Here is a 21,431-nt window from a genome sequence, read left to right as displayed (position 1 = left end):
ACCCAAATTGACCATTAATTTGACCAACATGCAGGCATTCTTAATCTAAGACTTCATAGCTTCAGTTTTAAAAATGAAACTTACTTTGTAAAAGTCTATTTGCATGTAAATACTTTTCAATGTGCAGGTGTCAGTAGGTGGTTTGGAAGCCACCCTGCAGCTTCACCCACACATTCATGTGTTTTCTTTGCTTAGCAGGTGTGTGTTTGCTCTGCTCTCCCTGCAGGTGGACAAGGTGTGTGGCCTATCCACAGGAGAACCTACAGACATGCAACCTATTAGCCCAGAGGCCATGACCTCTACCATAACCTCCTCTCCTCTACTTCCATTTGCTGCCCCCTCCCAACCAACACCAGAGCAGCGGCTGGAAGAGTTAGCCCACTTAAAGAGGTAAGATAAAAGTATGAAAGAGATTTAGATTTAAAACTTTTTCTCGTTAGCTTTTTTCTTCTTTCTGGGAAATGGTAAATTTCAGTTTTCTTTTTTCTTTTTTACTTATAGTAGTGTAAGTCTATAGATCGATAGGTGTAGTTGCAAACAACATACACCCACACATAGTAAATGCAGTATTTTGCACTACAACCCATGTTCTCTGCTTGACCTCTGAAGCAGCCATCCTGTGCCCATAGCAGCTGGTATCAAGAGTACTGGTAAGATTAATCTTGACAGAAGGACAATTTCCTGTTTACCCAGACGACCAAACCCCCAACTCTGCACACCAGTCAGCTCGGTCTTAAATAGCACCACGCACAACAGCACACACAGAAAAACTGTTGCAGGGTTGCCTTCCTTGACCTCATCCCAAACCATGAATCGCTGCACTAATGCCAGCCTCGCTGACAGGTCTGGCCTGGCACTGCCACCACCATTCATGGCAACACAATCCAGTTCCCTGCCAGCTGCCAGTGCTGACCCAAACACATGTGAGCTTTGACGACTTCAAAGCCACGGCAGCACCCAGTGCAGTGAAGGGGGAGTAGTGTTCCACAGAAAAAAAAAAAATGAAACATGATAGAGTAGAGCAACATTTAGTTTTATTGGGGTGAAAAAAAGTGAATCAGAATATTCAGTTGAACTTTCTTTGGCATCCCTTGGAATATTTAACTGTTTGCACATGTGCAGAAATTTGCTTGTGTTTACTGATGTAAAATATATTCATTCTATTATCCGTTTCAATTTTTTTTATGTGGTGTGGGGTGACATGGTTTTTGATTTATATGTAGTGTTACAAGTTTGCATGTGCATGAATAATCACTCTCTTCCAGGGTCAATTTACTGTCCTTTCTCCCTCTCCCCTTTGTGTCCTGTCAATGCTGTCCTTTTTTTTTTTTTTTCTTTTTCTCAATCCCCCTTCACACCTCCCTGCATCCTCCCGCTTGCTACAATCTCCCCTGGACTTCAACTCCCATCATTCCCAGCTCATTCCCCCTGAAACCCTCCAAGAATAAATATAGTCTGAGAACGCTCTCTAGGTAAGCATGAACCCAGGAGACTCATTTATCTTAATTCTTTACACAATTATTTCAGAAATGACAGCTCATTCTGTTTTATGAATCGATATCTGTGACACTTACTCAATTAATAATACTGATACGTATTTCACTAGCTGGCTCAGCACATAACTTTGTGACCCCTGCTGTTTCTGCTCATGGGTGGCGACAATGTGTGTTAGATCAAAACGTTATGCCTTTGTTTTGATGACACTGTCTATATTGATAACACATGTTTGTAGATCTGGTGTCGCAAACATTTTACCACACAGAAAAACTGAAAAAATGTGCTGATGCAGTGAAGCGGTCTTGTTCAAATCCGGTCATTTCTGCCACCACCACCATCATGTGTTTATCCCATGCATGCCTTGTTGAAGTGAAGATAGTGTTTGTTGTCAGTAATATTGTTTCAAAGTATCATAGTCAGAAGTGTATTCACATATCATGGTGTAACGACACAGAGCACTCCTCAGCTGTGTGCAGTATTTATATGAAATTGCTCTACAGCTTTTCTGCTATAATATTTCTCATCAGGGAGTTTTTGATGAACCTGCAACGCTACAAGTCCTTCTTTACTGCATTGCCAGAGATGCTGTGTGAAGCAGAGAATGCAGTGGACGAGTCCACTTGCTGGAGCGGAGAGGATGTTGTGGAAAGGTAAGAGAACTGTGCCCAGGTTCCCAGTATTCACTTCATACTGCTTAGTGACATTACTGATTAACTGTTGGCTTTACAACAAAGAAAAAAGCATATTTTCCTTGGAGATGAGATCTTTTCTTTTTTTCCACATGATGTTATGCTGCTGCAAAATCTTCCTTGTGTGCATCCTTTCAGGCACATCGTTTCATTTTCATCTTAGATTTACTGTCTGACTATGTTAAATGTGAGATTTGAATACATTGAGATTTGAGAAAAAGAACCAAATAAATATGCGTTTTTGTGTTTGTGTGTGTGTTTTGCATGTGTGTGTGTGTGCATGTGTTGTGTAGACAGATCAGTCACTGTGACTGACTGTTGTTAATCACTCTGGAAGTAAGGAAGCTATTAAATCCATCTCCACATTTAGTGAATGCTGGCAGAACAAATCATTCCAAAGCTGTCCTCCTCTTTGTGTTAGGTTCAGTGATTGAATTGTTATCTGGAGCTTTCTGCTCTGAGATTTTTATTTTGTGTTGATTTATATGTATAGCCCTGGAAGACTTTTCCTACTAATGGTTTTGGGCGCATCTTTAGGAGACTGAGGCACTTACTCAGTGTGTGGCTATGTGCTTTCTCAGTCAGCATTAAAAGAACAGAGATATACTGATTACTGAGCCAGTGCCTGTCTGCAAATGATTCCCTCTGCTGGATCTGTTTCTTAAAGACTCTTTATACTAACTCCCTCCGCTATGACAAGGTTATAAAAATTATTCCCTTACCATGGTAACTTCAGCTTTTGGCACCACCTTTTTTTTTTTTTTTTTTTTTTTTTAAAGTCTTTTTCTCGGGGATCATCTTAAAGAAGAAAGACATTTGGCATATTTCCAAATCATAGATCTTGAAGATTTATTTGTGGTTCAGCAGGCTCATGGAGGAGACGCTATACATGTTTCCATCTTTGATTGTTGCTTCCACTGTAAAAGAATGAGAGGAAAATTAGGACAGTTTACTCTCTTTTAGTAGTTTTGAAGATGGAGGAGTTTGAAAACTTGCAAAAAGAAAGTAACACATGATGTTTGCATAAAAGTGAGACATTTCCATTTTTTAAAGGATTGGAATGCATTGAGGAGTTTTTGGCTTAGACTCCTGTCCAAAAGGATGCTGGCGGTCCCTATACAAGTTTCCTGTTGAGAAACGGGTAGCTGACCTCCAGTAGAGGATTGTAAACAGTGCCATGGCCCATCTCAATCCAAATTTCTTTGGAAATTGTTTCTTTTGTGATCAATCTGAAACTCCTACACATTTAGTTGTACAGTGACCAAGATTTAAAGGGATGTTTGATATTTTGACTGATTGGCCTCAGGCTGGGGAAGATGTCTTCTTTCCTTTTGTTTGTGTTTGATCCAAAGTATTTTGAGTCAAAAGTGTTGTAGGATTTTATGTACTGGAATAAGGTTAAAAAAAAAGATTTTTTAAACAAAATCTCTTTTTTTCTCTGCCATGACAGATAATAAAGCAGAACATCAGTTCATCAGGCCCTGTGACAATGTGTCAGCCGTACAGTGTAAGGGACGACCAGTGTGTGGAGAAGATTTGTGGTCAGGAACAAATGAGATAGTTAACACATCATGAGGCAACCGTTCATCACCTACTGAACAACCAAAGACATATCTTAACAAATCTTGTCAAGTTCCTCCTTTGTATGAGCTGTCAGTTGTCTCTTGTCTCTGTGTGTAAGCAAGTGTGTAAGTGTCAATTTACTGCCAAGGATACTGTTTTTTCAACAACATCACTAATGGGTTGTAACGGTGTGTTATCACACACTCCCTGGTGAGTGCTTGGTCTTTGCTAGTGGTGTCAAGTGTTCTTGCTTTGAATGAGAAAACAGTATCCTACTGAGACATTTGGCACTACTCACACGCTTGGCCTGTGGCTATTCATCTACTTTCTTTTTCTGTATCTGACTCTCTTGGCATGCATTCCAGAAAAAGGAGGACAGAACAGGGCATGAAAAGGGCTGTAGTTTCGATGCTGTGGTGCCCCCTGTGCGTTAGCGTGCCCCTGATGTGGGAAGCATGGTAGCGCAATGGTGTGAAGGAGGCCTTGGCAGCATAAAGACCCATTGTGGAGTCAGTGGGGCACAGCCCTGCTGTGGGGACCCCCAAAGCTTGAAGGGGGAACAAAGGCCCTCCTATGAAGCTGCATGGGAAAGATTCGGACATCACTGCCATTACTTCACTGCCATTGCTGGGACCATGTCTGCGAAAGCTGTGTGAAACACCAACATAAGTAAGAAGAACAGAAGATATTAAGAAGCTAAATTAGATGTAGAATAGAAAAAGTGCAAAGCAATAAAAACTAAGATATAGCATAAACCAAAACAGACATGCTAAGGTAATTTAGTTTTAGTCCATTCAAGAGCACACAAATCTTCTGATTACTCAATGGGTTTTCCCCACACACAGCGCATATACCGATGTACTCACATATACAGTGTCAATCCACATGGGAACCATATGCTACTGAGCAGCTGGAAGGTTATTCATAATGTGGAGACGCACATACTCAGGCAGACACACTTGTACATTATAATACTTCAAAGCACATCAAAGGCATTTGGGATTGAAATTCCCTTCTTCTCTTTGTTGAGCATTTGATGACAGAGTGCCAAGCTGGGTTGTACTTAAAACTGAAAGTGTGTGTTGGCATTTGTTCACATATCTCAACATTTATACCATCACAAGTGTGAATATTGTGTACCATTTTTTCTGGAATAGTAGGATCAACCAAAATGAGCACATCCTTTATTTAGATTAGTGAGTGATTTTATCTTTTATTGTTATGCAGATCTTGGACAATGTGGCTTATATGGTAAATTTAGAATAAATAATACTTCATTTCAGCAGTTTTTGGAGCAGTTTATCTCCAAAAACTGCTAAAGAGCAGGAATGTTTTTTTCTGTGCAGAATAAAAGTGATCTTCTTCCAGCCAACTTAGTAAACAGAGATCAAGTTTTTTTTTGTTCTCCTCATCTTGTCTTTCTATTGAGCTTGGAAATGAAAAATATTTGGCATTTTGTTTGTTTTTGTTTGTATTTTACTTTTCTTCATCATGGCGTAAAACTGCTTTCTTCATGATTTGACACCTTATCCCAATGGTGACAGACTGCAACGAATTAGGTGTCAGTGTGTAGCACATGTGTGTATGTACTTATATAGAAATGAAGAACTAATAAGTCATCACCATACTTTGGGGATGATTCCAAATGTTTGAGATTAGCTCAAGAGATGGTCCACAGAAAATAGAGCCGTGTGAGGGCTTCTGAATGCCTTGAATTTTTATTAGGTTATAACAATTCATTTGTTTATCATCTAGACATCTGGAATTGATTTTCTTTTTGCAAAATGAAGCAGGGAGAACACTGTGCTGGGCAAAGTCTTTACCCCTCGCACTCTCCTTCCAGGACCATCAAGTCATACGTTTTTTTTCCCCTGCGTACTCTGTGTCAGTCTCACGGGTAAGGGGGGAGCTAAGTTCAAAAAATGTAACTGAATTGGATAATGTAACTCTAGCAGCGGGGATAATAAATTAATTACTGTTTGCAGAAGAATAACATTCCTGCTCTAAAGTTGTGTGTGCTGTGCACATGTGCTGCAGCTTCAGAACATCAGCTGTATTGAGCAGATATGAAAGTTCAGAAAACATACAGGAGATATGATGGAACTGTGATGTCATGCAGAATTTATTCCCACCTTTTTCTTTCTGTTTTTTAAATTTAATGTTTACCTCTAACCTCTTAGTCTTTTTCTTTTGCCTCTCTAAATTATTTTTCTGCTTGATCTCGGATCTAATTTAGTGGTCTATTCCCTTCCCATAACCCTGGGCTGCTGCTTAGAACCCCATTATGACCCACTCTACATTTCTTTGGCTTGTCTCCCTTTGGGACTGCATCTTTGTATTGTGTGTATGTGTGTGTGAGAGAGAGACAAAGAGAGAGAGAGAGAGAGAGAAATCAACAGTGATCACATTTAACTCTATGATTTATTAATTTTCAGTGCAGCAATATTTGCACTGTGAGTTTAGTTTCATGGAATTTATAAACTGGAGAAAAAAAAACTGACAGATGATGCCTTTGTGCAAGTGGTGTGTGAGTTAAAGCAATTTACATCACAACACAATGATTTGCAAGTGTGGCACCTGAGTTTTTGTGCCCCTTCCAGTTTATACTTTTGTGCACGCTGTGTGATTATGAGGATTCCTTCCTGCTCACTTCATCAATGATGTTAAGGCTGCACAATATATAAATAAATATTAAATATTAATATTGTAAATACAAATGCAAGATTGCAGAGATTTTGACTTGGATTAGGACAAGCATAGGTACGTCAATCAGGGCTGAAATTTTAAATGTTCTGTTTTATGGAAGTTCTGTAACTAGCTAGTAAGCACAGGGGCAGGAGGGGTGATACACAGCGTGTATCACCATCAAAATATTTAACAGTTATATTGAATATAATATGTTATTCTAATATCATTCAGCCCTAATTTGTTTAGAGGGGACAGTTTTACAGCCTCTCTCTCATGTTTTGTGTCCAGGCAGTAAAGTGGGTTGAGCTAATGTAATTAAAATGCCACAATAGATTGGCATGTTTTACTGGAGCAGTTCCTATTGGACAAGGTAGACAGTGTACTCAGTAACCTCTGTACTTGCCCAGTGGAAATACATCAAATTCAGCAGAGGAAAGTAAAGGGGATAAATATGGAGGGGGCAGGAAAGGAAGTGTAAATAAAACAATGTTGGAAGGAGATATGAACTTGCAGGTAGTTGAGTGATGTAGGCCAGTGGCAAAAAGAAGCAGTGGATTTAGGAGAGCTCTTTATCTTTCCAGCTTAATTGCCTTGTTGAGCCTGTTTGATGTCCTCACTGCTAGCGTGTCTGGATGCAGGCCAATGGTGGAGCGCATATCATTGCCCTGTGTGTTTGAGAGGGGTATGTTAGCCTTCCAAGCATTTCTGTAGAGCTGAACATCCATTGTGATGTATCACGCCAGTGAACAAAGAACAAAATAACCAAAATGCTTCCTTTCTGACGTCAGCAGCACTGGCATACAGTTACATGCAACACAAATGATGAAAATAGTAAATTAATCTTTCAGGATAAACCCTCAATTTTTGAAGAAATTTCATCAGATGAAAAAGAACCCTGCAGGTATACAGTTAAGTGATTATTAGGTTTTGGAAAATGCTGTGATGCCAATTATGTAACTTCCAATATTAGACATCTCTCCACCCATCTGGTTTTTAATGGACGTGACTGTAAATACATTTACACCCTATGCTTAGATTTAAAATACAATGTCAAATGTAACCGTGTATACATTGTTTTTTTTTTTTTCCTTTTGTAAATTACCAGCCTTTTATGCTAAATCAAAAACTGATAAAGTAATTTTGTCTAAATGGTGTGAGGAGAGATGTGTGCCACTTGTTCAAGTGCAAAGTGTAATTGCAGTTAAAAAAAAAAGAAAGGAAAAGGAGGCAGCCATGATAGGATGTAGCCCATGGCATGTAAAAACAAAATCACCTTTAACTCTTACTATATCAGCTAAATACACTAAACCTACTCACTCAATCCAGTAAACCTTTCAACAGTGTTCAAAGGCAGAGAAAATCCACCCTCAGACCTTTGCTTTGATCTGTGCACGCAGCTCGTAGGTGTATGTTGGGGATTATGGGCATATAGACCTTCACACTAGTTCTGTATTTTCCATGCAGCACACATGTGATACAGTCACACGCAAATGCAATATCAGTCACAATTTGAACACTTTAGGCTTTTGATTTTAGAGACACTATTATGCCTTTCATGATTTTAATTCAGAGTTTGTTTTACATAAATTTAGCTGAATATAATCTTTCTTTCTTCTTTCTTTCTACAGTCATTTAGCAGACGCTTTTATCCAAAGCGACTTACATTTGAGAGGAAGAACAACACAAGCATGAATTCAAACAAGATGGGACGTCATAATTAAGTGATAGTCAGACCGCTTTTGAGTCCAGTTGGACCCAGGTGCTGTCATGTAGTGCTAGTGCAGTGCATATAATAATCTAATGTAATATTTACATATAAGTTTGAATTTAAGAGCCATGGTGAGCTTTGGGAAAAATTCCTTGGTGAGGCTGTAGTGTCAAAGTGCATAGACATTCAGGTTTTCAGCCTGGCATTTATCATTATAGTGAGAATTTTAACAGGATGCCTGGTATGAGTCCATTGGCAAGTTTAAGTGCAAGTCCAAGTTTTCATCCAACCTACTGGAAAGATGTGTAAGTTTAAATCAGAAATGAATGACCGGCATGCTAGGAGAGAAGAAAAGCTAACAAAACCAGCTCTGTACAAATAACAAAAGTACAGTACACTACTGTGGGGCTGTCGTGTGTGTGCCTGTGATCTGTGTTTAGTATGTGCATATGGTAACCTGAAACCACAGGGAAAACGTTCCTAGAATTCCGGGTGGGTTTGGTATCATGGCTCGCTTACTGGAGCCCCCTGGGTGGTGCTGGGAATGCAGCTACTGCACGGAAGAGGTGCAGAATGAAGGGAAAGTCCCGCCCTATTTTCATACGTCCATATACACTGGACTCACTATGCTATGAAAACATATACCTGTAGAGGAAGTATGGGTACAGGACAGCACTTATGAAGATGCTTTCATTCACTCCTGTTTGCTTTCAAAATAACTTTCTACTGGTTTGTTTTCTTTTTCTTTTAGATAGGATATTGTTACTTAAACCAGTCAAACCATTAAAACCAAGTCAAGTCAAAATTCTATCTTCACATCTTGTGTCTTTTGTTTAAAAATAAAGAAAACAAATAATAATAATAACAATTGAAGTTATGAAAGATAGTTTTAAGGTTTTAAAATTTTGCCATATAATTTTGTTGAAAGTAGAGCCAGTTGGGTGTGATTGAAAGTGAGTTCTGACACATAGAAACACCAAATATCTGGATCTGGTTCATGCATGGCTGCCTGAAAAAATTACAAAGTTTTAAGGGTGTGGACTTGGCCCAATCCTGAGGAGAAGCAGCTCCTTTTTTTACTTCTTTGGCTAGCTTTTTGGCCTGTTTCAAAGGACACAAGCCAAACAGTTTTGTTATGTAGTCAACATTTCTCAAGAATGCTGGTTAATTAATAAGGTAACAAGCCATGTCTTGTGTAGGCCTGCATTAAACCTTAACCACATAACATGAAGCTGAATATTTGAAGTAAATGGAAACAGATAAAGCAGTAATTCAAATGATAGAACCAGAGAAGAAGAGAGTATTTGATATTCTAACTTTGTGTTTGTGTTTATGTCAAAAATCCTCCCAATATGTTATTGATTAGTTGACTCATTCATCAGAAGCTAGAACAGTAATTCAGCAGTAAGTGTAGTATCATTTTTACTTCATAATGAATTTAGAAAATCTAACTTCTTTCTCATCTGTAAAGCCTGAAGCAATCAGATTCCAAAATACAATACATCAGTGAACTTTTAAGTCCTCCAAGACCTGCTAAACATCTAAGATCCCAAGATCTGCTAGTCGCTTCTTGCTCTCAACAAAATACCCTACAGGACTGTATGCTGTCCTGAAGGCTTTAAATCTTACTCTAGGAGTGTTTTTAATGTGTTCGGCTTATATGTTCAGGATTCTACTGTCTTTTGGTTTCTGTGGCATATTGCATGGTTTTTTTTTATATTGTTATTGCTGTATGCTATGTTGTATTTATCTGTTTCCATTTTCCTTTATTTATTTATTTTTTTACATTGTTTTTTTATATTTTGCATTGATCTTTGTTGTGTTTATTTTTTTCTTGTAAAGTACAGAAGTAAATAATATATATTCAGGAAATAAGAAATGTTTTAGGTATCACAGACATAAATATTGTAATTTATAATAATAATAATAATAATAATAATAATGATGATAATAATAATAATACCAGATCTATAAATGATCACATTAAAGGTTAAAAATAAAATGGACAGAGTCCTCGTTAGAGACAATTTATAGACATACACTACCAGTCAAAAGTTTGGACACACGTTCCCATTGGATTTATTGGGATCATGTGTCCAAACCTTTCACTGGTAGTGTATGTCAAATTGATGTAAAGCTTAACAACATACAGTTAAAGCTAGCTCTTCTAATCTTATAAGACCTGATTCTGTCCATGACTCATTCGGTAATGCCACATTTATGTAGCTTTGGCCTGAGCCTCTGAACCCAAACCGGGACTTCTCAAATTCAACTTAGTAACTGACTTATGATGATGTGTACCATTTCCAACCTGTGGCTGACTGACAGAAAAGCCTGCTCATGGCAAACCTGATAGTTATGGCTGGGATATCCGCCAAGAAAGCCATTTTGTTCACGTGTTTGTCAGTGCTACCATCTGTCTGACTTCATTTGGATAACAGATCCCCAACCTTTGCCCTTCTTCTCTTCGCCTGGAATATAGTCAGTCTCTAACTCCTTGACCTCAACTGCAGTTTGAACAACACTGCAGTACAAAATTCAATATAGATATCTCTGCAGTTAAAGCTTACTTCTTATCTCTTTATCTATCATATGCTTTTAAATGTCCACCTTACTGAGTATTTTGGGACCATCCCTGCCTCTCAGAGTATGTGTGGGTTATTTGCTTGTAAATTGACTGCATACAAGAGAAATAAATGCACTTAGTTGGTGTCTATGTGCTCTGTAAGTGTGTGTACATGGGTTCATGGAAGAGGATATTTCTGCGAAGTGATCCCACGTGCCCCCTGCGGCAGCAGAGTCTAAACTCTGACCCCCTCACTCAACACCCTCGCAAATCCTCTCTCTTTTGCATGTCTAAATACACAAAACCTTTCTTGGATTGAAAAGATAGCTTTTACATTCAGGTGCAAAATAAACACATATTTATTCTTTGATAATTAGAGGCAAATCCTTTGGCTGATGTTGACTTTACACCAAAGCTGTCAACCCTAAGCATTAGGTCACACCATTCTGACCAAGAAAAAAAAAAAAAAAAAAAGACAGACAGACAAACAGGTGGCTGTACCACACCAGAGGATCACAGTCTTCTCCACCCGTCTGTGCTCTGGGGCATAGTTTACTCTCCTGGCTCTGCCCCTGCCTGCCCTTGTCTGCCTTCCAAACACCAACTGTCCCTCCAACTCCCCCCAGACCTCTAACCTCAGTTATCCATGCCCTCCTCGGCATGAAGGCATGTGGTAGGAAAAGGGGATAGACTCAAAACTCTAGGTTTTGTAAAGGCTTCTTTCTTTCTTTCTTTCTTTCTTTCTTTCTTTCTTTCTTTCTTTCTTGCTTTCTTTCTTTCTTTCTTTCTTTTCCATTCACTGCTCTTGTTTCGCTGGCTTTCATTCAGATGATCGTTCATCTTTCCATAACCCACTTTAACGTTTCACTTCTTAGTCATTTTCTCTTTCACACGTCCTCCATTCCTCTGTTACCACTAAGCACAGTATGCATAATGGAAATAAGTGTGCCTGGCAGAACTATTAGAAATATAAATAGGGTGATACTGCCACCTACTGGTGTAGTTGTGTGCTTTACCTCAATAGACCTGAAGTTTTCAGATTTTTCAGAATAACTGCAGGCAGTTTTACTTCAACGCATTGACATGTTTATGCTTTAGGTGCAAGTAGTATTAATTTGAATAATTTACATTAATTTACAAGAAATTAATGAAAAAAAAAAACAATAATCATTCTACTTGAAAGGTTTTTGAGGTCACAATGTTATTAAATATGTACATTTTTATGAGGAATATTAAGGAAGATAATACAAGTTACTGTGTTAGAAAGGCAAATGTACAAAAAGATCATAGTCTTTTTGGAGAAAAGATGTCTGACTACATGAAGTGTACACAGCAGACATGGCATACTTGTTCCTCCAATCTAATGTCTCTACTTGTTTTTGTTTTTGTTGTTTTTTACCCTGAAATATGTGTGGCCCACTGAGGAAAGCAGCAGTACATCTACTGGTACTTTGAGACAGGCGACATATTGAGGTGGAGATGAGTTACACCCAGTGACAGACACAGTCTGGACAGTTGAGCCTGGGAATGTACTCATAGCAAACCACGAGCCAATTACAGTTCCAATCTATGTAATTGCCACCAGAGACTACAAAAGCTTTAAGCACTACAACTGCACCTTTTTTTTCATTTGTGTGTCTCTAGCATTAGCAAAAGAAAAAAAAGCGTTATCATTTGTCAGATAAATTTGTAGTTGAGTTGGGGAACATGGTAATTGGTTTTCCTGCTAAGCTGCAAATAAAAGATGTCAATTTAAATGTCTTTGGCTTGGTGCAGATTCAACCAAACCACAGAGGCAAAATTCTCTAGTGATGGAACACTGTTACTTCTTAAAAAAGATTGCACACCAAAATCTTTCTTTGTTACAGATTTAAAAACACTTTAAATGACTAAACACACAGTTCATCATTTTCATGGAATATTACTTCTTGCTGAGTCACAGCCCCAGTTGGAAAGTGTGGCTTTGCATCCCTTTTCAGGAGAAAAAAAAATGTACCACAGAGCAACAGAACAATGAGATTATTCAAGTAATTAAAAAACAGGGTTATTAAGTGACATTAGTTTAGTTGAAACTGTTAACCTTTAAACTGAATCATCTTTGATGATGTTTATCACAGACTATGATAAGTCTGTGTGCCCTGTGCTGCAGCTGCCTTTATTTCCACACAAATAAGACACAATGTACAAAACCCCAATATGAGATCAAGTGAGAGTCAGAAAAGTTTATACAATAATGCTGAGTGTAAATTATATATATATATATAAAAGATCTGTTTGAAAAAAAAAGTATGACAGCAGTGTTTTACGGTAAAATAAGTACAAGCTCCTCATTAACTATAATTGATAGTGTATGCCTTCAGTACATAATATTGACCACATGGATGCAGTGTGGTAGCATATTTTGTCAGGTTAGGCGCTACATTGGAAGATATTTTTAACCTCTCATTAGTATACTGAAGGGACAAAGTAAATGGTTCTTTACTGTACTGCAACCTTTTTCTAGCTAATCTCATCATCATCTGCTTACACAGACAGAGTATTAAAAGAGACAGACAGTGTGTGCAGAAAAATGCAGAAAAAAAAGCAGGAGCAAATCACTTAAACCAAATTAATTTGGCACTTTGCAGTTGCTGTGATCATTGGATAAATCGATACAGGTTCATTAGCCTTGAGTACTACTGGAAAGAAATATGCTTGAATGAATGTTGGCTAGTAATGCGCTAATGATGAGCCAGAGTAGATATTGTCTCACCTAGCCTGCAGAAAGAAAATAGGAATAAAATGGCCCTAACAACTTCAGACACCTCCTGGGTATAAGGTAATCACAGTAAGTGATAATCATGGTGAGTGATTACCAGTAAATATATGCACATTCTAAATTAATTATAATGCACAGTCATACATCATTTTCTCCCTTTCCTTTCCTTCCCTTTTTACCTTTTTTCTTTTTTCTGTGAAACTTTCTGCACTTATACTTAAAATGAGAAGTAGTACTGTCAGGTTTTTCCTTAATTTGCACAGCTTCCCTACTTAAAAGAGTTAAATACATCTATGCAGTACTCATCAACTGGATGCTTCTCAAGCACCAGTTTTCTCTTTTATCTTCCATTCGTTTTCGAGTGTTGCAAGAAAGACAGTTCATTTGATCGGTTACAGGTTACAGGTAAAAACATTTTGCACAAACCCACAGAAAGCGAAGAGAATTACAAATCTCATCCATGTACTATATTCTTGTAACTTCACATGAATTACAAATCTCAAACAAATAAACTAAAGAAACACCATGTTAAACAATGAATCTCAGCCCTCAAGGAAACCTAACTAAAAAATTTAACCATTTTCTGACTTGTATTTTCACAAAAATAATAAACACTGGCATTAACAGTACTTTAAGGTGCATTGATTCAAGTTTTTTAAATACCTAAAAATCTGCATTCGAAATACTGACATTTAAACACTTATCTATTTACATAAACAAAATATAAATGCTTTAGCTTGTGACTTCAGTCTTACATTTTAACTCCAAAAATGTTTATACTATTTATTTCATGCTCCAAATCTGTAAAATATTGAACCTGAAGCTGAATCTATTTCACAGCATCTGCGTAAGGTCGGTTACTACATCACTGCTGTAGGCTCCGCAGAGGCTCTGCAGACCTACACAGAGGTTACGGCAAAGATGTTGTAACTGACCTTACAAGTATAAATCCAGCTTTATGCAGATGTACTTTCTTGTGATTGGTCGGTTTGTGGTTTTGTGTTTTCTGATTTCTGGAGCTTCTTGCTAAATTTGTGTGGAAACCGCCGAAAAGTGCCACATGACATCGTAAATCTACGCTCGAGTGCAAGAGCACATTTCACCAGCGTCAGCTACACTGGCCCTAATGTGCATAGACGCCACATGAGTATAAATCCAGCTTTACGCTTATGCAAATCCCATAAAATCACACCACAAATATTGCATTTGAAGTAAAAAATCTCACGTTCAATGGACATTATCAGGGTGATAGACCCAACGGCTAAGCTAACCCTAGCGTGCTAGATGCAAGCAATCTAGGAGCAGTTAAGTCTCATCGCAGTCTATCTCTTAACATGTAAGTCTTCCGTCTTACTAGCTACCTCTTTGCTTGTTTGTGGATGTGTCGAGCTCTGCACAGGTCCGCCACACATTGTTTTTAAAGGTAGACACCATTGCTCCAATTCATTCATCGAGTCTGCTGCTCAGTAGGTATAACAAGTCTCTTTGCGCTGCTTTTTATGGTCGGTGCGAACCAAGGACCCCACTGTCTCCTAGTTTATCCTCAAAAGCACTGCTATATGTATTCACTCCTCCATTATGAAACCCTTAGAACAGAGATCTCCAACTCTGGTCCTCATGAGCTACCGTCAGGCATGTTTTAAATGTTTTCCTGTTGGTAACTTTTCATTTAAATGAGGTGTGTTGTAGTAGGGAAACTTCTAAAACCAACAATAAAATCTAAAACTGACAGTAAGTCACAAGGATCACAAGAAGTTGGCGATCCCTGGCCTGGATCAGATTTGGTGCTACCAGTTACCTACTGATGTCACATAATTTGTTAAATAAGGTCTACCTGTATGGAATCTCAGTGTCACAGGACATCAGTTCATTGGGACCACATGTACTTCACTGCTTTAAAATGAATATAGAAAAACAGTGTGAAAAGGAGCAATTGTTAGTGAAGTAATACTTTTTATTGCACTGCAGAGGCCAGGTTTTTAGTGTGTATTAGCCATGAGTAATTTGAGCCATAGGACCTACAGCCATATAGCTGTAGCAGTGCAACCACTCAAATCAGCCTAGTCTTAGTAAAAATCACCCTGGGACCTCTTAAGTGGCAAAGTAGTTGAGACCAATGTAGGGGTGTGTAATTCCAACCTAACCACACAGCCATAAACAGCCTTATTTCATTGAGGCAAAGCACCACAAAGACAGACATACTGCCAGCTCAGCACAGGTGTCACACCTCAGGTAAAGCCCAAGACAAAAACTTTAAATAGTTATCATACAGGCCATTGACAAATCAAAAAATATCATCTTGACTAAAATGACACAACTGAGAAGTTTGTTTAGGTAGAGCTTTGAGGACTGTCCAGGCTTGTGTGTGAAGCTCCATCAAATAAAAACATGTCAGGCACAGGGAATGATGAGTAAAGTTCAGTCAGAACATAGTTTGCTAAGTTAAAGGATACTTTCTCAGCCAAAACAAGGTTAGGGAGTTTAGAGTTTCTCACAATTTCCTGATTAGTCATACAGACACTCCCCATCACAAGGAGCAAGTTAGTCAGGATGAAATCATCACAACTCCAAACCTTTTAAAAACAAGAGAGATGGCCCTACTGATTTCTGCAAGTAAGTCTATTAATGTGATTTGTTGTTGCCAACAAGACTGCCTTTTCTGTGCTGATCTTTATGTTTTTGAACCTGCCTGCCTCTACCTACAACTCTGGGCCATCCCTCATTGGATAATCTTGCCAGGGTTCAGAAAAGCATGACAGAAGGCTCTTTAGGCTACCAGCCAGGTCTACAAAATCACGCGGTACCCTTAACTCAGCTCTTAAATGCATCAACTGCAAGCTTCACAAAATGTAGAGGAATTCGAAGTCTCATTGCTAGGAGTTACAGTCAGCATCGGAAAATGATAGCAAACCTTTAACAAAACTCAAATGTGAATTTTAGACGTTTCTGAACTTTTCTACTTCTAGAAGAACTTGAGATAAGTTCTCTAAAATCAACCTCATTATCAACAGTGTCACAGTATTTTTGGGTATCCATTAGATCTTTGTCTCAGTGGAGGTGGTTTGACCTCAGAAGGGGTTTTATTTGCAAATGCTATAGCTGCCAGTTGGAATACAGAAGAGCTGAAGTCAAAAATCAGGAGAAGACGACAAACTATATTAGTGATGGAGCAGTTGTAAGTTTAACTTGGGTGGAATTAAATCAAGAATACATGAATATCCAGTTATTGTTGAGCTTCACAAGTTACTGTAACTGCTGATGGCATTCAGAATAATCAGGTGGTTACCAGCTGGGTTGCAAAAGGCAGCAACAAGAACAAAGCCCGAGGAAGAAGAGAGATAGCTTCAACTGAGACCTCTTGATGGATCTGGAGAGATCATTTAAGAACAGAAAATAACGGGCAGGGTGCTGGGTGGATAAGAGAAATAGAGCATAGAATGAAAAGCACACTGTTTGAGCTTGCCTGCCCTGCAAATGACCCCTCCTTATTCACTTGCTGTTTCTGCTCTCACATTTTATGATCCAAGTATTTCCTCTCTAATAAAGTTGTCTTTGAAGTACACGAGATATACTGTTCATTGCCACAAGTTTAGACATCTTCTGAAAGAATAAGCAACCTTTTTTTCTTTGTTGGTTGGTCTCTGAATTATTTATTTCAGTCAAAATGAGGAACATATATTGGCTTTCAGGAGGTTATGGAAGGCTGAGTGCAATGGATACATGTTTATATCATGTGACAGACTCAGAAATCTTTTCTGCATTTACACATATTTCTATTTACTGTCCTGGTGGTAGCATGTGCTTGTAGGTCTGTTGATTAAATGTTTCCCAAGTGGCTTTTGACCACTTGCCCATTCACTGTTTGTAGTACAGCATATAACTGCTAAGCTCACAGCGTGTGAGAACAGTCTGGCCTTTCAGAACAAAAACCTCCAGCTCAGAGTATTTCAACATGTCCAAGCCCTGCTTGTAAAGTTAGTTGGCTACAAACATCCACTCAACCCCTCCCTTGCTTCCATTGCTGGCTTCACTCGTGACTTCAGGTTTTCTTTTCTCAAAGGGTTAGAAAGTTGAGATGCTACATTTTTCTGTGTTAAACAGGTTTGATGTTATAGTGTGCAATAAATGTATATCATTTTAATCTTTGACAATACAGCAGGAAATAAAAGCGTAATGTGTCATCTCTGAATAAATACAAGAATTTACTCGTGTGGGTAGTAAATGTGGGTTGTAAGTCATGTAATCTTTGTATTTGAATAGGAATATTATTGCATTTCCCTGGGGTACACTTTCTTTACTATCTTAACTATCACTGTTGCTTTGTGAACATTTTGTTATGTTTTCTTTTGGTACTAAAATATGTGGTATCTTAATTGGAAAAAAAAAAAAACAATTGAATTTATTTTTTTAAAAAGAAGGAAAAATAGAAAAACTTCATGACCACATAATGATCACATGTCTAATATTGATTAAGTCCTACTAATGCTGCCCAAAGAGCTTTAGAGTGTGCTGGAGTGTTTGCTATGAGAATATTAGCAATAGATCATTTGATCCCCTCAAATTCTTTATTCTATTTTTTGAGCCCTTTCTAAACAGTTTTTGAAGGACCCACTGGTGTCCTGCTTGAGAACATTGGTAGTTTAATCAAGTATTATTGTTTCCTGTGAGTGATATTAATGTTGAGGCTAATTTGTGTGTACATGCAGTTAAAACTCATATCAGCCCAGTCATCTGTGCTTTAGAATATGCATTTCAGAGGTCAATGTTAAAGATAAGTTAACTGTATTTTTTGCAGACCTGAACAGCAACCGTTTATGCAAACTAATTATTTCATGCCCCTAATTTAAAGTGTTTGGATATCTTTGTTATTACCAGTTTTGAAAAACAGACATAAAGATGCATAATGTTAATTTTTTTTAACGCAAAGCAGACAAAAAACATGTCAAAAACGGCTTTTTTTTCCTCCATAAGTCGAAAAAAGTATCAAAGCTCAGATATCATCATAAAATGCCGTTAAAATGGCCCAGTGTAACAGTCGTAGGACTTTACTATGAGCAACTCAACACGTGCTGTATTCCTACAACAAGAAGGCTGGAGAAAAGCTTTATTAATCATATAGAATTTGCTGTTTTTCTTGACAGTAGTAGCACCAGCCATAACCCTGCACTCTTCTCAGCTGAAATGATGCCACCCACAGCTACAAAGATGCACAGAGGCACTCATAGAAAAACAGCCTTGTGTGCTCTTAGCTATTAATCACTGACACTTTCCTCATCTTCAGTCTGGTTTGATTCAGTCACTTTGTTTCCAAAGTACGATCCTCTCAAATCAATCAACGTGCAGAACTGTAGCAACAAACATGGAAATTGAAATATATTTACTTGTACTTTAGGATAAACCATAGTTTTTAAAATACATGCATACAGACTCTGTTCTGTTCTGATAAGGACCAAAGAGCAGGGAACATTACACCAGTTTAAAATCACTGCATTGGCTCCCCGTATGTTTCAGGATTGATTTTAAGGTTCTTTTAGTTGTTTATAAATATCATAATGGTCTTGGACCTTTTAATTGATCAGACCTGCTTTTCAAATTATGAGACCTTTCGGACCCTGCGATCTTCTGGTTCCTAAGGTCAGAACTAAAACTTATAAGACCTTATTCCAGCCTTCGACTGTGGAACAGCCTACCAGAGAATCTCAGGGCTGCAGAGACTACCCATGTTTTTCAAAAGAGGCTCAAGATCTATCTTTTTAGCTTAGCTTTTAACAGATTTTTTTTATTATTTACTTATTTGTGTCTTAGTATTTTATTTTATTTGGTCATTTTTAATTTTTAATTTTTGTTCTTATCCGTTCTTCTTGTTTTTAGGTTTATTTGATTTTTGTTTTAACATTTTTAGCTTCTTTGTTTTCCTAATGGGGATCCATCCATACCAGGGTACTGCCTGCTCAGTCTGTTGCCACAGTGAGTGTCCTTGTCTTGGTGGCTAGGGGTCCTGCACTGTGGCCCTACAGCTGTGGCGTAGACTCAGGCTTTCCCTGATCTGGGTGGTTCCTGCGGTGGCACCCTCTGTGGCCATGGGTGGGCTGGACCCTGGTGTGAGTAATTCCTGAAGATATCATTTCCTTTTACCATGTACCATGTTTGTGTAGGGAGGGAGGGAGTGAGAGTGTGTGTGTGTGTAGGTGTGTGTGTGTGTGTGATTGTGTGTGTGTGTGTGTGTGCCAGTGTGATTGTGTGTGAAAGACACTAGAATCTTTATTATCAACAGTTCTGATAAAAATTTAATAGAAACGTGATGACAAAATGTCTAACATTTTTAGACAATGGTAGTTGTTATTTGTTTAACTCAATTTAGTTGTAATAACACTTTCTTTTCTTCATAATGTTACATCAGTGTAGGACTCACAGTTCCTGCTTTTTATTTCTAGTCTGGTTGAGACCACATTATTATGAATTTTGTGTCGGTATAAAATATCATGGTTTTCAAAGCGTCATGAGGGCCTGCATTGTTTTTTCTTCAAATGCTACCAGTGGGAAATAATGTTTGTGTCAATGTGATTATACAAAATTCTACAATATACTGTATGTCTGCTTTCTCTGTGCAGTCATTGTGCATCAGGGCATTGATTTAATAAACTTGAAGAGGATATCACAAAGAGTCACTCTGTTGGGCTTGTACAGGATGATTCTTTATCCTTGTTACAGAGGCAAAGCTCCACAAAAAAATAACTTGAATTTCCTTGGGCAAAATATCAAGTGCTCAGAACAGCATGGAGCTTTGATGTCCTTAGTGGAGTGCATTTTTAAAATAAGTAAAAATGTTAACAAAATATTAACATCTCATCTGGTTATTTCAGAGATTAAATAAAACAATTTCTTTACCTGGAAAATCCAGGATGATTTTATTTGTTTGATTTGTATTCAAACTGAGATGAATTTTTACATTGTTATCTTTACAGGTCAACTTCTAAGTTTGCAGACATCATGTTTAATGCTAAGCTTTGAGTTAATGTCTAGATTTAGTATTTCGGTTGTTAAATGAAAGTTTACCAATCATAAGCACTTAGAGTACAAAAGAAAAAAAAAGACGATCAAAAGATGTAAGATCGAAAGATGACTCTTGCCTTACAGAGGTGCACACACAATGTACAAACATCAAACCATGTCCCTTATGAATGTTGTGTGCTCATTAAACCTTCCAGCCAGACATTAATGAACAGTCTGAGCTGAACACAGATAAAAGACAAAGTGGATTGTTTTTTACAGTATGCAATTTCCTTTAAATCACTAATGAAATGCATATATTATTCATAGGGCTATGCATCTTAAACTCATAACACCATAAATATAAAATACACAGAAATATTCCGAATCATGATGCACTGAAGATGCACACATTCTCTCTGCTTTCTTCTTGTAGACCTTGTAGATGAATATTTATTTCTGTTTTTCTTTTTTTGCCTTTAACCACAGAAACATCCCTGCAGGTCTTGAAAAGATCAAGATAGTTTAGTTCGGGGTCAATAATAGGGGGTGGAGGTCACCACTAGTCTTTGCTCCTGGCAGTGGGAAAGAACAGGCAAAGCTGCCTTTAGGATATTGACTCAGTTGTGCATTCACAGGGGAATGTGTCAATTCCACAGCAAGGAGTTCAGAGAGCCTTGAGTCAAAGTAAGACATGTGGGTACTCATTTGAAGTATTTATTAAGGTTTATCAGACCATCAGAGGAGAGCACAAAAAGAAAAAGTTGTTTAGAAAAATCTTTATTATTTTGGTGCTGCATTATTTGTATTCATAGTCTATGCCCTCTTGTTTTAGTAGAACATACAGTGGCACAGCAATTAATGTATTAGCAGCATGAAATGCATATCAGGAAATCATCCATCAGGGTCTTATTGTGTCAGTTTTAACATTTTTTTTTTTGCACTATCAAACTTTCCCTCCAATGAAACGTC

The 21,431-nt window shown here is 37.9% G+C and overlaps 1 protein-coding gene across 4 annotated transcripts in view; it reads left to right on the top strand.

Moving 5' to 3' along the window:
- gpc5c (glypican 5c) overlaps window positions 1-21,431 on the top strand; it is a 117,071-nt gene that overhangs the window by 47,857 nt on the left and 47,783 nt on the right. For 3 of the 4 annotated variants that reach the window (XM_041993745.1, XM_041993749.1, XM_041993747.1), the window contains 3 exons: window positions 227-390; window positions 1,419-1,472; window positions 2,025-2,147. In XM_041993745.1, coding sequence (XP_041849679.1) covers window positions 227-390; window positions 1,419-1,472; window positions 2,025-2,147 — 341 coding nt within the window. The remainder of the gene's footprint in view (window positions 1-226; window positions 391-1,418; window positions 1,473-2,024; window positions 2,148-21,431) is intronic. The other variant, XM_041993746.1, reaches the window with a different exon arrangement.

The sequence above is a fragment of the Melanotaenia boesemani genome, chromosome 8 (assembly GCF_017639745.1).
Source record: "Melanotaenia boesemani isolate fMelBoe1 chromosome 8, fMelBoe1.pri, whole genome shotgun sequence".
NCBI classification, from domain to species: domain Eukaryota; kingdom Metazoa; phylum Chordata; class Actinopteri; order Atheriniformes; family Melanotaeniidae; genus Melanotaenia; species Melanotaenia boesemani.
This window is presented reverse-complemented; position numbering and strand designations above follow the sequence as displayed.